At 37.3% G+C, this 14,649-nt stretch overlaps 1 protein-coding gene and 3 non-coding genes across 5 annotated transcripts; 3 read left to right on the forward strand and 1 right to left on the reverse strand.

Moving 5' to 3' along the window:
- The first annotated feature begins 489 nt into the window (after positions 1-489).
- tmem132a (transmembrane protein 132A) lies at positions 490-8,243 on the forward strand. Of its 2 annotated transcripts, XM_047154010.2 has the most exons (11): positions 490-1,411; positions 2,141-2,355; positions 2,458-2,667; positions 3,314-3,816; positions 3,921-4,073; positions 4,373-4,568; positions 4,819-4,962; positions 5,108-5,310; positions 6,179-6,398; positions 6,534-6,725; positions 7,044-8,243. In XM_047154010.2, exons 1-11 carry the CDS (start codon positions 1,330-1,332, stop codon positions 7,848-7,850), a joined length of 2,925 nt encoding a protein of 974 aa, XP_047009966.1. In that variant the 5' UTR covers positions 490-1,329; the 3' UTR covers positions 7,851-8,243. The 2 variants fall into 2 exon arrangements, with proteins under 2 accessions (XP_047009966.1, XP_053535817.1); XM_053679842.1 differs by having other exon boundaries at positions 1,334-2,355; positions 7,182-8,243.
- A 4,592-nt stretch (positions 8,244-12,835) lies between these two features.
- Positions 12,836-12,907, forward strand: trnae-cuc (transfer RNA glutamic acid (anticodon CUC)). The gene has a single exon. It is a non-coding gene; the product is annotated as a tRNA-Glu (tRNA).
- A 138-nt stretch (positions 12,908-13,045) lies between these two features.
- Positions 13,046-13,117, forward strand: trnam-cau (transfer RNA methionine (anticodon CAU)). Its single transcript has one exon. It is a non-coding gene; the product is annotated as a tRNA-Met (tRNA).
- A 679-nt stretch (positions 13,118-13,796) lies between these two features.
- On the reverse strand, positions 13,797-13,869 carry trnak-cuu (transfer RNA lysine (anticodon CUU)). The gene has a single exon. It is a non-coding gene; the product is annotated as a tRNA-Lys (tRNA).
- Between the last annotated feature and the right edge of the window lie 780 nt (positions 13,870-14,649).

Genomic DNA, 14,649 nt, shown 5'->3' on the forward strand with positions numbered 1-14,649 from the left:
ACATGCATCTCTGTGCTTCTGTTTCAGCAGAGGAGTTTTGCGTGGGTTGTAGGAACAGAGATGATTGTGGTGCAGTTCACTGCATATTGTGCTCTGTGTAACTGTTGTTCCTGCTGCTTTCGGGTCATTCTGCAACTCTTCTTGAGTGACTGCTGGTGTTTCTAATAATTAGTCTGAGAGCATGTTGTGAATTCTTGTGTGGTGCACCTATCCGGAGATGATTCGTTGCAGTACCATGAACTTTGCACGTACGTATTATTGTAGTGACAATGTAGTACATTTGTAGTGACTGGGATATATAAGGTCGTTGTACCTGAGAACTTCAGGAAGCTCCTTCACCTTTAGCATGATGGCTACTTTATATATATATATATATATATATATATATATATATATATATATATATATATATATATATATATATATATATATTCTTATCAGTTTAGTTTACGCTTTGTTTATACATATTAATAAGTCCAAAGTCAAAATACATTATGCATGTAAATTTGAAGTGGATATATACTGGAAGTATATTAAATAACAAAGACAAAAGTGTCACAATTCTTACTTCCACTCACTGTAAATCACATAAATAACTTTTGAAACATGAACATGATGGTGACAATAGGTGACTTAAAAGATTCATTTAGCTTTGGATTTATTAAGTGTATCTTCACTCTGGAGGAGCCACAGTTTCCTTGTATTAGAGGATTATTTACCATTTCAAATGAATAAATCTCCATTGTGCTGGTGTGTGTGTGTGTGTGTGTGTGTGTGTGTGAGTGAGAGAGAGAGACAGAGAGAGCGAGCGAGCGCGCGCACAAGCGCTATAGATCAATGAGAATTAGAAAGACAAAAACTTAAACCGCTCTATTAACAAATGGAGAGAACTAATTCCAAAATCATTTTTAACAAAACTAGACATTTTGGAAGCACGGGCAAAAGGGTGCTGTATAACTCAGTATCATAGTGAGAGAAGATAATATATAATATAAATGCCACAGAGAAAATGCTTTTAAATTAGTCAAGATGCCTGATGGAAGAGGCCAAAATTCTACGTTTTACGTTCTATGACTATTTCACATTCTGGAGACACCAAGCAAATGAGGTAAGAAAATAAATTCATTCTTAACTGCTCCAGCCAGAATAACCATACAATAACTCTTCACTGTGATCCTTTATCCATTTTCTGCAATATAATTACCAAATATTTTGTGATTTTGCAGCAAAACTAAATTCAGGAATATATGACAAAAATTTGTAGAATTTTTACAAATAGGGTTGGATTGGAAGGATAATTTTTTTTCATGTTGTTTTAAGGATGAAGTGATGGTTGTGTTTGGAATCTTTGGAGCGCTATGTAGCTCACTGACCATGAAACTGATAATCCTTTGCTGCTTTGTGGTGCTCTGTAAGTTAAAAAAAAAATTATTCACACATAACAACCACATTTGCTTCCATTCATATTGTAAGTGTCTGCTTCCGTTCATTTAATGAATCCAAATTTACCATGATTACCATGTACATGAATTTTATGGAGGAAATTAATGGATTGTTTTGACAAGATCCTACTGTTTGTCATGATGTCCTCATTGCATTTGATATATTATTTTCCTTTATGTCAGTTTTTTTGTCTGGTATCTGTTCTCTCTTCCAATTTCACTCAAAGACTCCTCTCAGGCTGTGTGTAGTTGGATTGCCAGCATTTGGTTCCTCAAAGCCATAATTAGGTTGAAAGTGAAATTATTAAAAGACTTTAAACCAGTGGCATTCCAGGAATTCCATGACTGAATTTACTAGGGCTGTACAAAGAAAAATGAATTCATGGTACATTTTAACATTTAAAAATAACATGTAATTATTCTGTGTTTACTTGTGAGGCATAATCCAAAGACTAATGAAATTAAGGTAATTTCTCATGGGCCCAATAGAGTCTCTTTGCCGGTTTGCGGACACTATATATTTATAGTATTATACATCCACAACTCAGATATAGCACTGAGATTTTAAATTTGGTGGAGTTAGTAGAAAGATTCAACATTTTGCAACAAATTTTTTACTAAAAATATGAGTTTAATTATCTTATCAATACCAATGTGAACTCCAATTTTTCTATTCCCTCCACCTCCTTAAACTCAAGCCCAGACCCAGCCTCCACCTTCTCTCTCCCTCCCAGTCCAAATCTCTGTCCTTCCCCCATGGCACTCTCTCAATGTGTCTCAGGCTGATCTGAGCCTCCTCTTCACCAACTCCAGCCCTTTCTCCTTTACGCAGTCTCTGCTGCTTATGCCTCCTGTAGGAACTGATTCTAAACCAGTCCTCCATGCTACTTTTGGTCCTTACTCTGTGACTCAGGTACATTTACAATATTCAAATATAATTCATTTCAACCTTTACTGAGTTTGAAAGAGGTATTTGCCCATCACTCATCTTCCCTTGTTTTTCTTTTTTCTCCAGCTTGTTTCTGAACCTTTAGCTCCGTTTTCTGTACCTCCCGTCGCATACCTGCTTTCCAAAACAGTTGAACAAAAGTGGGAAGCTGAACGAGGGGAAGGTTTTACAGTCAGAGTGTTGTTCCACATGAAAGGTGACTCAAGCAGAAGAACATGTATGAGCCTTCATGCTTTCAAACAGACAGAAGAACAGAAAGCATCCTGCATTGCTCAGGTATTGCTAAAGATTCAGGGCAAGCTTTATATAAAATTCCTTGCTTAAAAAAGATCTCTGTGAGCAAATAACATAACTGAATGATGTTACCTTTTAATGCTTAACCAATTAGGTTTAGTTTATGACTAGAAATATGTAAGACAATTCATATTGGTATTGTACATTGCTGCTTTTGACTAACGCCATTGCCACTGAACAGAGGAAAGATGTCATTTTTGAATTTGATGCAGATAATAAACACAAACTTCATTATACATTTGTCTATAAACATTCTGTATTTGTCATTGACTTATATCTAAACAAGCCATGTTGGCAGTTCACTAATTAGAACATTGAGATGAAAAATTAGACCATAGAGTTGAAAGATCTATGAAAGCCTGCTGAAAGCTCTCCCCTTTCTGAACTTATACCTATAGCACTGTAGCTAGTCTTTGGTTTCTCCTCAGCTAAATAATTTACACAAATTAATGATTAGATAAGCCACAATAGAGGATCTGCTACAGAAGCCACAATGTCACAGAGTCATGGAACTGTATTGACAGCTTTATTCAAAAAATAAAACTGTAATATAAAAAGATAACATTCTTTTATACTTGTGTTGTTTTTCCTTTCCAATATCTGTCCCCTGCACCATGTTCATCAAAAGCCTCCTCTAGGGTTGTGTGTGGTCACCCTGACTTTACCCAAAGACTGGTTTAAGCCTGATCAGATGGTTCAACCACACCAGAGCCAAAGATTCAGACAACGCCATCCAAACAGACCCCGATCCCGTAACCACAGCCCATGGGGACCAAACTTCCCAGCATCTCTAAAGGCGAAACCTGGAATCCTTACTGATATGATCCAGCTCTACTACTCTTCTTTTGGCAGTGAAACCAACCACAAGATGTCACCTCCTATATGTGTTGCAGACAAACAGTCACAGAGAAAACTGTACTACATTGCATCTCTGGCTCTTCCTGATAAAGAAACCAAAAGTAACAAAACAATGCAAGGTTTTTCCTGCTCCAATGAACTTGAACAGGATGAGCTATGGCTGAATTCAGATGTACTGATTTACTATAACAAGGGGCCTGTGCGAGCTGGACAACCAGTTGGAGTCTCATTAAATCTAAGGGCGACTTTTAGTAGAGATTTCCTCATTGTGAAGTACGATTGATTATCTTTAGAATCACACATATTAGATCAATCAAATTTTCAGTCTGGAAATTTACGGTCAATGCTGCAATGCTTTTTTTTTTTTTTTTGCTCAGGCTTAAAGTGAAGAAAGGGTTGCTGTCACTACAAGCCCATCCAAACAAAATCTCTCACCTGTGGGCTGTTAAAGTGGAGAAGACATCAGGCTCCAAACATGACACAATTTCCATAATCTCTCACAGAACTGGTATTGTTCGGGACATAAGTGGGTAAGGTTTAAAGCTTTTATAATGTAATAGTGTGAATGTGTAAAGTTTCCAATATATATATTTCTCTGAGAAATTAATTCAAAAGATTAGAATGTAGTATTGTGCTAGCAGTGATATGCAGTTTTTAATGTTGCTTGGTCTTTGACTACATTATTTCCTTTTTTAGTTCTGTGCAGTATATTCTGAGTTTTCTGAGTGAAAAAGTTGCAATTATACAATCTAAATTTATGGTCAACTATTTGTTAAATCTCAGATCATTCAATTTATTTATTGATTTATCTCTCCATCACCTCGCTCAGCACCTCGGCTCTGCAACTGGTGGCCTGTCTCTCAGTTGAAGGCTTATACAGGAGCTTTGGAGTTGCAATGACAGTTCCAGTAAATTGGTGGGTGGAGGACACAATGTACAACAGACTGGTTTCAACACATGGGGCAGTAACAACTTTCTTCTCCTTTGTGGACAGAGAGATAGTGGGCATTGCTCCCATCACAGTGGTAAGTTACTAATGTAGCATAGACTATAGCTAGTTACCCACGTCAAACATCCTCAAAGTGGAGGAAATGTCTTCTTGGGCTTATTCCATTGTCTTCTATAAGGCTGGGGATCTAGGGTTTGTTGATAGTTAAGGGCCTGTAAAATCCACTGGAACATATTTGTGATTTTGGGTTTCATGCATAACCTGAATTGATAATTGTTATGAAAGGCTTTAAATCATTGTACTCTTTATTTTTCATACATTAACAGAGCAACACAATAATGAACACAGCCATCTTGTCTAGCAAACCAGTTTCCCTCCCAGTCATAGTACTAGCGGTTGGGCAGGATGGCAAAGTATTAGATATTACCGCAGCAGTAAACTGTCAATCAGCCAATGAAGACATTGTCAAGGTAAATCGATACTTTTAAAGAGCACATTACAGCAAATAAAATTAACTATCTGTGAGGCTACATTAGCTGTGAGGTGTATGTAGGTATATGCTTTAAATATGCTGATATCTTGCATGTGCTTACAATGCAGGACTCATTTTTACAGGTATCAAGTGATTGCTCTGCTGCTTATGTTGATGGAAGTGAATCCGGGGTGGGCAGTACCTGTGTAGAGGTGGAGTTTTCTCTTGGCATGCTCAGAGGTTCTTTATGCCTATCTGTGTGGGCTCCAGTAGTTCCTCTCCGTATCTCTCTCTCTGACACTGTCCTGAGCCCCATTAAGGGCTGGAGCTACTACAAAGACAGCAGGTACACATCAATCCTTGGAATAATAAATATACAAGTTTAAGAAACAATGATTAAGTGTCTTAAAATACACCAGTATTACAACCCCAATTCCAAAAAAGGTTGGGACACTGTGTGAAATGTAAATAAGAACAAAATGCAATGATTTGCAAATCTCATAAACCCATATGTTATTCACAGTAGAACATAGAAAACATATAAAATGTTTAAACTGAGGAAGTGTACCATTTTTGTACAGATGTGCAAGCTGTCCATTCCATTGGCATTAATGCACCAAATACCATCAGAGATGCAGGCTTTTGAGCTGAGTGCTGATAAATAGCCGGATGGTCCCTCTCCTCTTTAGTCCTCTTTAGTTTGGAGGATGCAGCGTCCATGGTTTCCAAAAAGAATTTCAAATTTCGATTTGACCACAGAATAGTCTGACCACAGAATAGTTTTCCACTTTGCCTCAGTCCATTTTAAATGAGTTTTGGCCCAGAGAAGACAATGGCATTTCTGGATCATGTTCACATATGGCTTCTTCTTTTCATGATCTTTTGATGATATTATGTACTGTAGATGATGAGATATTCATAGTCTTCTAATTTTACGTTGAGGAACATTATAGGAACATGTTGATCTCATTAACATGAAATTGTTCCACAAATTGTAGATGCATTTTTTTTGTGGATTGGTGAACCTCTACCCATCTTTACTTCTGAAAGACTCTGCGTCTCTAAGATACTCTTTTATTACCCAATCATGTTACTGACCTATTGGCAATTAACCTCAAGCTGTTTCTGGTATATTTAGAAAGCAAAATTAGCATAACTAAAATGGTCTTCCTTTGTGTTTTTTCCTATTGTCTGCCCTCCTCTTTCTCTTTCAGATGCATTCCAGTTTATCAAAGGGCCACTGTACAGATTCTTGCACAATTCAGTGCCCAGTCAGCCCAGGGACAACTTACCTACATGCTTGGATCACCGGACTGGTTTGTGGATGTAACAGACCTGGTTCATGATTGCCTGAGGATAGAGAACTCTCGTGTCGCAGCTCTTCATGAGCAAAATTATGTAATTGGATTAGAGCCTGGATTTACTTCACTAAATGTTAGTATCTACAAATATAAGTCTAAAAATTGACCATGAAACATACAACATTCTTATGACATTATTATTGCATTTTGGGTAAATTCATTATACTAATTTTAGAGAATTATACAGAACTTTCTCCTTCTTTCTCAGGTGATATCTAGTCAGTGGGATGGGGTGCTTGGCACTGCTGATGTCATTGTGACCTCTGAACCTGTGGCCCCTGGTGACCTTTCTGTACATTTAGTGGGTGGTCTTGGTCTGTCGGTCAAATCAAGCTCTTCAAATCCTTCTGTCATCATAGCAACTGTGACTTCTTATAACACACTCTATAACCACGGACAAGTAAGTACTCATAGTTTCAGTTGTTACCTTTGTACAAGCAGATACAAGTGATTTAGAATATCTAGTAGTAGTAAGTGACATTTACAAAACTGAGCTTGTGTCATAATCTTGAAGACCCTTTTTCAAATGTCTTAATAAAAAACATGACCATGTGACACTCCAACCACAGTCATTGAAAATCTAGATTGATTTCTCTATGACAAATTTCTCTCTCTCTCTCTCTCTCTCTCTCTCTCTCTCTCTCTGTCTTCCCACTCTATAATTTTCTCTACAATTGCACTTATTTGTTTCTTTTTCCCAATTACCCTTGTCTCTCAGGAAGCTTCTTTTAGTGTTTGGCTACAGTTTGGTGATGACACTGCCAATCTGCTCTCTGCATTTAGTGAAATACCTTTCTCTCTACATTTATCCTCACTGGCTGAGTCTGTGGTTGCAATAACACCTGCCCCATTGCAGCGTGTCCTTGCACAAGGAGATGGTGGAGGGCCACTTGTGAAAGCAGAGCTTCTGGTCTCCACCTGTGAGCTCGTGTCTACCCACATTGAGATGGATGATATCAAAGAGAGAGGTTGGACTCAGAGACTGGCCAAAGGATCAGGCTGGATAAGGGTGAACCTAGATACAGACTTCTGGCCTCTAGAAAGTGAAGATTCTGACTTTGAGATGACCGATGCATCAGATACATTTTCAGAGTTAGACACAAATGTGTATCGTAACTTTGAACAGGAACAAGCAACCCCTAAGTCCACTAACTATGATGAAAATACAAGCAATTACATGATTGCCTGGGATGATTTGGAGCGGGCAGTGTTGACACCCAACCATGAAGAAAATGCAGTGGATTTTTCTCCTGATGTTGAGAATGGAGGAGGGAAAATTGCAAACCGAGAGTTAGTATTTGGAGTTGGGGCTGTCTTCTGTTTGCTATGTATCTCCTCCCTTCTGTTCTTAGTCAACTTCATGCCACGTGTGATGAGGGAACTTGGGAAGAGACAAAGTAAAGAAATGAGGAAACAGACAGAGGGAGAGGCATTTTCTCAGGACGAGGAGAATGATGATAAGAAATCAGGACAATGGGACATGGTAAGGAGAGATGATGACAGTGGACCAAAGATGATTTTGTAAATACCCATCTTTCTGCACTGACAAACACTTGTCCTTATCTGCCTCAGATGAGATAAAAATTTTCAGTTGTGAATTATAATAAAGTAAAATATTGTCTTGCCTGCAGTTTAACATAAACATAAATATGCCAGATAATCTATCCTCCTTTATGTTTTCACCAAACACCAAAAACATTTGATTGTTTTTGTAGGCTACTTTAAATGTGTATTTGACATTTTCATGTATAATAATCCATAAAGCAAATTTTGCTGCTTAGCCAAATCTTATGTATACCTAAGGTTTAAAAAAAATAACAATAAAAAAGTGTGTGAAAAAATATATTTCCACTGAACTAATGTTCCTCAATAATTTACATTTTCTTGCTGATACTAATAAAGGAGAAGTTTGTCATTTTAGACAGTTACACGTGTTTTGTTCAAGTCAAGCGGATAACTTCATGTCTTAACTCACAAAAATGTTGCTAGCTGGACATTCAGTCATGCACATTTGGTTGAACACAGAAATACATGCTTGGAATAATCCCTAGTTAGCTTGTCAGTACTGTATTTTTAATGGGCTATATAGAAGAAAAACTTTTGGGGGTCTCAGAGCCAGATGAAAAGGACAATGACAATTTATTTAAATAGCCAAGCCCTCTCAAATTATTTTTAATAAAATTAGCCTAAAATGTAACAAATAGGTAGCATTACATTGGCCACTACTGTGCAGTAATGCAGTGCTAATACACACAACAAATTAATTAATTTCTTCCCTTAATTGATTCCCAGCTGCAGGGGCAGGCCTGGATTAAGAATTCAGAGGCCCCTGGGCACAATGTCTTGTAGGTCAGATACTATTTGCACCTAAGTATTGTTGTACATTAACAGGATGCAGTAATAACTGAGTGTAAATGACTATATTTATTAAAATTGTTAAATGGATGCCACTGTTGCCACACTGTTAATGGCGTCGGGGTGGGATGTCTGAATAGTAACTGAATAGTAAATAAAAAAGGAAGACCACGTTATTGGCACTTGCTATTGCTGCAGCATTTATTCTGCATTTGATAACGCAATCCCCTTTCCAGTTACCTGCCAATGCGCCACCTTGTGTTATGAAGGTCTACTGTACATGAAAATGTAAGGTCAATAGTGTACAATAGGACTAAACAAAGGAGTACGATCTAACTGAAAATCTAATCTCAAAATGAAGTATTCTAATGAATTACTGTTGAATGTAGACCCACAAAATAAATAAAGTTAAAAAATAAAAAATAAAATGATGGGGTGTTATTATGTGTATGTCTTATTTCAACCCTTATACCCTTTATTTCCACTTTTCTAATATTTTATTAATTTTTACTGAAAATAAATGCTTTCCCAACCACTGTGAGAAGGGTATCTCCTATAAGAAGACCAACCCTTGTGAGGAGGCTATCTCCTTTAAGACGTCCATCCACTGCGACGAGCCCACCCCCTTCTGTTACGCCTGTGTCCCTTCCTCACGTCAATGTCAACATAACTGACTTTTTGGCTGGTCAGCATTATGTTGTAGGCCACATTTTGACACCTGTCCAAAGGAGGAGGAGGGATGAAGAGGACAGTGAAGAAGCCACCTCTATTAGAAGGCAATATGTGAATCCTGTTGAGGAGGAGCAGGAATACATCAGGAGGCCCGTCTGAATCCTTTCTAGTTTAATTCCAATATTTATGAGAGAGCTATGATCTTCAAAACTTCATATTCATCACCTCACTCTCACCACCTTGTCAAAAAATTTGTAGTAAGTATCAGTGGTAAGTATTTAACAGCTAGATTGTAGTCTTTAATTATTATTATTTTATTATTATTATCATTATTATTGTTATTTTATTTGTGCTAAGTATTTCACCTGTAGGCTGTTGCAGTAGTGTTTTTATTATTATTATTATTATTATTATTATTATTAGTGATTTGTATTTAACCCCTACACTCCAGCATTAGCCTTTTTAAAATATAAATAATGTATAATTAATAATGTATATTAATTACATTTAAATGGATAAAATGTGCCATATTTTTGGTGTAAAATTAACATTATTTACATTAACAAATGAACACTGTTTGCTTTTAATATATTACCATTAAATATGTCATATTACTGTGCATTATCATTTTACAGTGTATTTTATGTCAAATGCTGGCAGCCGTGGTTGCCAGAGATGTAATGAATCATTTTTTTTAAAAAAGTATTGCCGTACCGTGTATATATATATATATATATATATATATATATATATATATATATATATATATATATATATATATATATATATATATAAAGCATTTTTCTATTACTACAGCCACTTTATTGTACAATACTGGCGCAAACCTGTAAAAAGTATTTTCTTTAAATAAACAGCGATTATAAACCAACAAATTACTGAAGTGGCATTAAATATAATTAAAAACACTAGATTTAATTAGACCTACTGTAAACGGCTTTTCAAATTTAACTCACCTCGATGGAAAAGAAACTCGTACAACAGATATGAGAATGGAGTTTTTTTCATTTCTCTAAAAACTATGGTATATGCACAAAAAACAAACATCATTTTCATGTAATAATAAATACAATACAGTTCAGCTCTTCTTCTTGGTGCCTCTTACCAAGTGGTTTCATGTGTTTCATATAAGACCTTTGAATGAACAGATCAGAAATGTTGAACAGGTAATTACAGAACAGCACCAATCCTGTACAAAATACCACCAGTATGAAAGAAACTAATCAAGAAAACCCTAAACATTGGGTCTCAACAATCTGAAGGAAGGAGCAGGCACACACACACACCACCTATCCAACTTGAAATAGTGCCATGTATCCAACAGGTACATACAGTAACTGTTATACAAACTCCTGCAACAAAGCTGGAGCATATGAGACAAACATACACGTGACTGGTAAAGCCAAAGTGTATAGTTCTTAAATATACATTTTTTCTCAAGCAAAATAAAACACACACAAATAAGGAATACCTAGATATAGATAGGATATGATGGATGGCTGGCTTTAAGTTCTTACAAGGTCATCTCCCAAAGCAGGTAGATAATCTTCTGTCACCTGGAATTATTCAGTGGTGGATCACAGCAATGGAGAACAAAAAGAAACAAAACAAAATATATAACTGCTAAAAAAGCAGCCTGTGAATACAGACAAAGGAACAATAAACTGTTGCAGGAAATTGTGTGTGATGCACTGATATAATCTACTGTTTGCTTGGTTAAAAAAAAAAAAATCAGTTGTAGTTGGTAAAAATACAAAGTTTATTACTTATAATTCCAATAAAGCATCCTCTTTAACATAAAACAAATATTTTTTACATGAAAAAACACAGCATTTGTTTCAAGATCCAAAGAACAATTGATTACACAGGTGGGTTCAAGTGCAGCTCCTGCTCAGTTTGAATTAAGACCTGCATCCAGAGCAGAGTTGTGGATTGGATTACGGATTACAGATCTCTCTCTCTCTCTCTCTCTCTCTCTCTCTCTCTCTCTCTCTCTCTCTCTCTCTCTCTCTCACACACACACACACACACACACACACACTCTCTCACTCTCTATCATGAAGCTAGTTGAACAAACTCAGGGTTACAGGATTAGTTTCGAGTTGACAAAATCAAACCGTTCCAATCAGGCTTGATTGGTACCATGGCACTGGTTAGCAACTTTCTCTGTCAACTCAGGCTTTGATCATTAATCTATGATTAGTCCACGAGCTCGTGCACATAAACGCGTGACGTCGGCACCGAACAGCCAATAGCGTCCGACATGGCGAAGAGCAGGCGTGCATACTTCCGGTGGAAAACAAGACTTTACTTTTATAGGCTCTCACTGAGAATAAACGGATTGAACACTTATACACTTAACATCTTTCATGTAATTTAATTTAATATAAATGTAAATTGTTTTACTGAAATGTTTCTCTTCTTACATTTTGCGCTGGGGGGAGTTGAATTAGTTGCGTCACTCATATGTCACTTTGCTCACAGCTGATTGGTCCAAATTGGGTTTGAGTTCTCTTACCCATAACATAACCCGCCCCCGGGGCAGGTCAGCCATGGAGCATACTATGCTCGGCTATGAAAGCCGAGCCATTTTCATGGTACCTAAAAACCCAGGGCTGGCACAAACTAAACTATAACTTACCTGGCTAACCACATAAACCAGCTTTATGGTACAGGTCCAAGGTCCAGAGACTATAATTCCCATCAGCCACTGCACCTCACCTGATCACATCACATTATGGTCTGCACCTGATTCACTTTCGGGGTTAACGATCGCTTGTATATAAGTCACGTTTTGCAATACACTCATTGGCTGCGTCCGAAATCAAATTCTCTCTCTCTCTCTCTCTCTCTCTCTCTCTCTCTCTCTCTCTCTCTCTCTCTCTCTCTCTCTCTCACACAGACAGAGACAGAGAGAGAGAGTTATGACTACAATCCTGGACATATAACATCGGTAATGTTGGCATTGTCATGTGACATCGACGTCATCATAAACACAAACATCTTAAAGGGGCCACTAGATTAAATCAAGAAAGTTAATTGAATTAGTAACTTTGTGGGCAGTAATAACAGGCTGAGGTAAACTCGCTGTCATTAACTTCGACGGTTAAGGCATGATGGAGCTCACAAAAAGGTTTTAAACGCTGTGACAACCGTTTTCTTGTTTAAACCTTCAACAAGTTAACAATTTATTCGGGTATTATTAAACAAGTCCTGTTTAACAAAGGTTTAATACTTAAAAAGAGCGTTGTGCTGTTTTCTGCAATGTTTGACTCGCGTAGTGCAAAATCTTGCTGGAAGCAGTACGCCATCAGAAAAAGGAGATTAAGAATTAGAGACTTGATTATGAATACACACAACTCCCAAAAGATGAGGATGTAAAGTGTCAATGGTTAAAATTCACTTTAAAACGATACATTTGTTTGAATTAATATGTAAACTGTTGCTTAAAAACCTTAAATGCGCTCCCTGGTGGTCTAGTGGTTAGGATTCGGCGCTCTCACCGCCGCGGCCCGGGTTCGATTCCCGGTCAGGGAATGTATATTTTAATCTCTGTATAAAGTCCGTGTTTTAAAAATGGGGCAAACATTTTTAAAAGGTCAAAACATTGCTAAATTTGGATGAAGAAATTAGAAATTAGAACTAAAAGAATATTGACACCACCACAAGCTCGACAGCAGAGTGGCGCAGCGGAAGCGTGCTGGGCCCATAACCCAGAGGTCGATGGATCGAAACCATCCTCTGCTAATCAGTTTGTTTTTCAGTAATTTCATTTAATTTTGTGTTTTTTGTTAATGTATGAATTTATGTCGTGGTACCTTTTTTGGTGGAAAAATAAGGAATGTTGACGTGGACGCTTCCGCGTTTTTAAAGCTTTAAGTAGCTGAAAGATGATAATGCGGTACCATTATACCATGATAATGCGCTACTGCGTTTTATACTTCGCTAACACACACACACACACACATACACACTGAGGACGCTGCTAAAATTGCATAATTTTCAGGTTATAAAAAATCGCTCCTTTTGTTCTCAACTCAACTATAAAATAGTACCTAACCAGTTGGGAGTCATTATTTAATCTAAATGTCTGAAAAATATTCAGCACAGTCCCGAAAAAAACGAATGTAGAATGTTACACAAAGACATAACTGTCAATCTCAGGGATATTTTTATCAGCTGATTAATTGAATCTGGTGTTTTATAAGCACATAAATAAGTGTAAAACAATAATAAGTGTAAGTAGGATCCAGGGTTTGGGGACCTATCATTGCCATGCTGCTTGAGCGCTTTTACTTTCGTACGCTTATTAAAATTGTTCAAATGTATTAACGAAAGTTATTTTCGACATGTGTGAATGCATTTCTTTGAACCCTCGGACTATACCGGTTGCTTTGACGATCAAAAGTCTGAAAAGTAACCACTGCGCCCAACGTGGGGCTCGAACCCACGACCCTGAGATTAAGAGTCTCATGCTCTACCGACTGAGCTAGCCGGGCTGTCTGGGCCTGCAGATGGCTGACATATAACCCTCCATCCATTTACATGGTCAAAAATGGGCCATACCATCACACCCATATGTGGTTCTGCTCCAAACTGTTGCAACAAACTTTGAAGCACTTCATGTGGACATAATTAACAATGTAATTGAACTATAGCTCTAACTTTTAGTAATATTTCATAATGTATAGAGACTCTACCAGACAGTAAGTGTGACAACAGTTAATATATAATATCCAGATGCCATACAACCAGATCACATTGGGGAATGGTGTGTGGTTAATTGTGACAGAGAAGGATACCCTGGCGTAATAATGGACGTTTCTGAAAACAGCAATAAGTGAAGTGCATGCACCTCAGCACTATCAACAAATTATTTTGACCAAGTCCACAAGAAGATATCTGTTGGTATAATATTGGGCAGATTCTGTGCATTATGGCTGAACCACAAACCGTCAACAGATGCCCCATCCATTAGGAGTTGTCAGTTTGGAAGTGGGGTTGTCAGTTTGGAAGTACAGTTGCAATTTAGGTGACTGTGATGGCCCTGTAGAATCTTCTAGGACTTGGGATAATTTTCCTGTTGGATAGTCTAAAGATAACCAACCTTCAGCTTCCTCACAGACTGGGTTGAATAATTTTGAAACTGGTGAAATCAGTTCCCTTTATTTGTCAATGATCACTTTGGTTGCAGCATACTCTAAACTTCGTATCTTTGCCAAGGGGTTTTGTTAATGTTCTAAGGTTTGTGCTCCAGTAAGAGCCTGCTACGAGTTTTT

Source organism: Ictalurus punctatus, chromosome 3 (genome assembly GCF_001660625.3).
Source record: "Ictalurus punctatus breed USDA103 chromosome 3, Coco_2.0, whole genome shotgun sequence".
In the NCBI taxonomy this organism is placed as follows: Eukaryota; Metazoa; Chordata; class Actinopteri; order Siluriformes; family Ictaluridae; genus Ictalurus; species Ictalurus punctatus.

Excerpts from the sequence above, each read along its gene's own strand:
- tmem132a (XM_047154010.2), top strand. The coding sequence starts at position 1,330 with ATGGTTGTGTTTGGAATCTTTGGAGCGCTATGTAGCTCACTGACCATG. Across the intron at positions 4,074-4,372 it reads ATTGTTCGGGACATAAGTGG|CACCTCGGCTCTGCAACTGG; the intron begins GTAAGGTTTAAA and ends CACCTCGCTCAG. Across the intron at positions 6,726-7,043 it reads CACTCTATAACCACGGACAA|GAAGCTTCTTTTAGTGTTTG; the intron begins GTAAGTACTCAT and ends CTTGTCTCTCAG.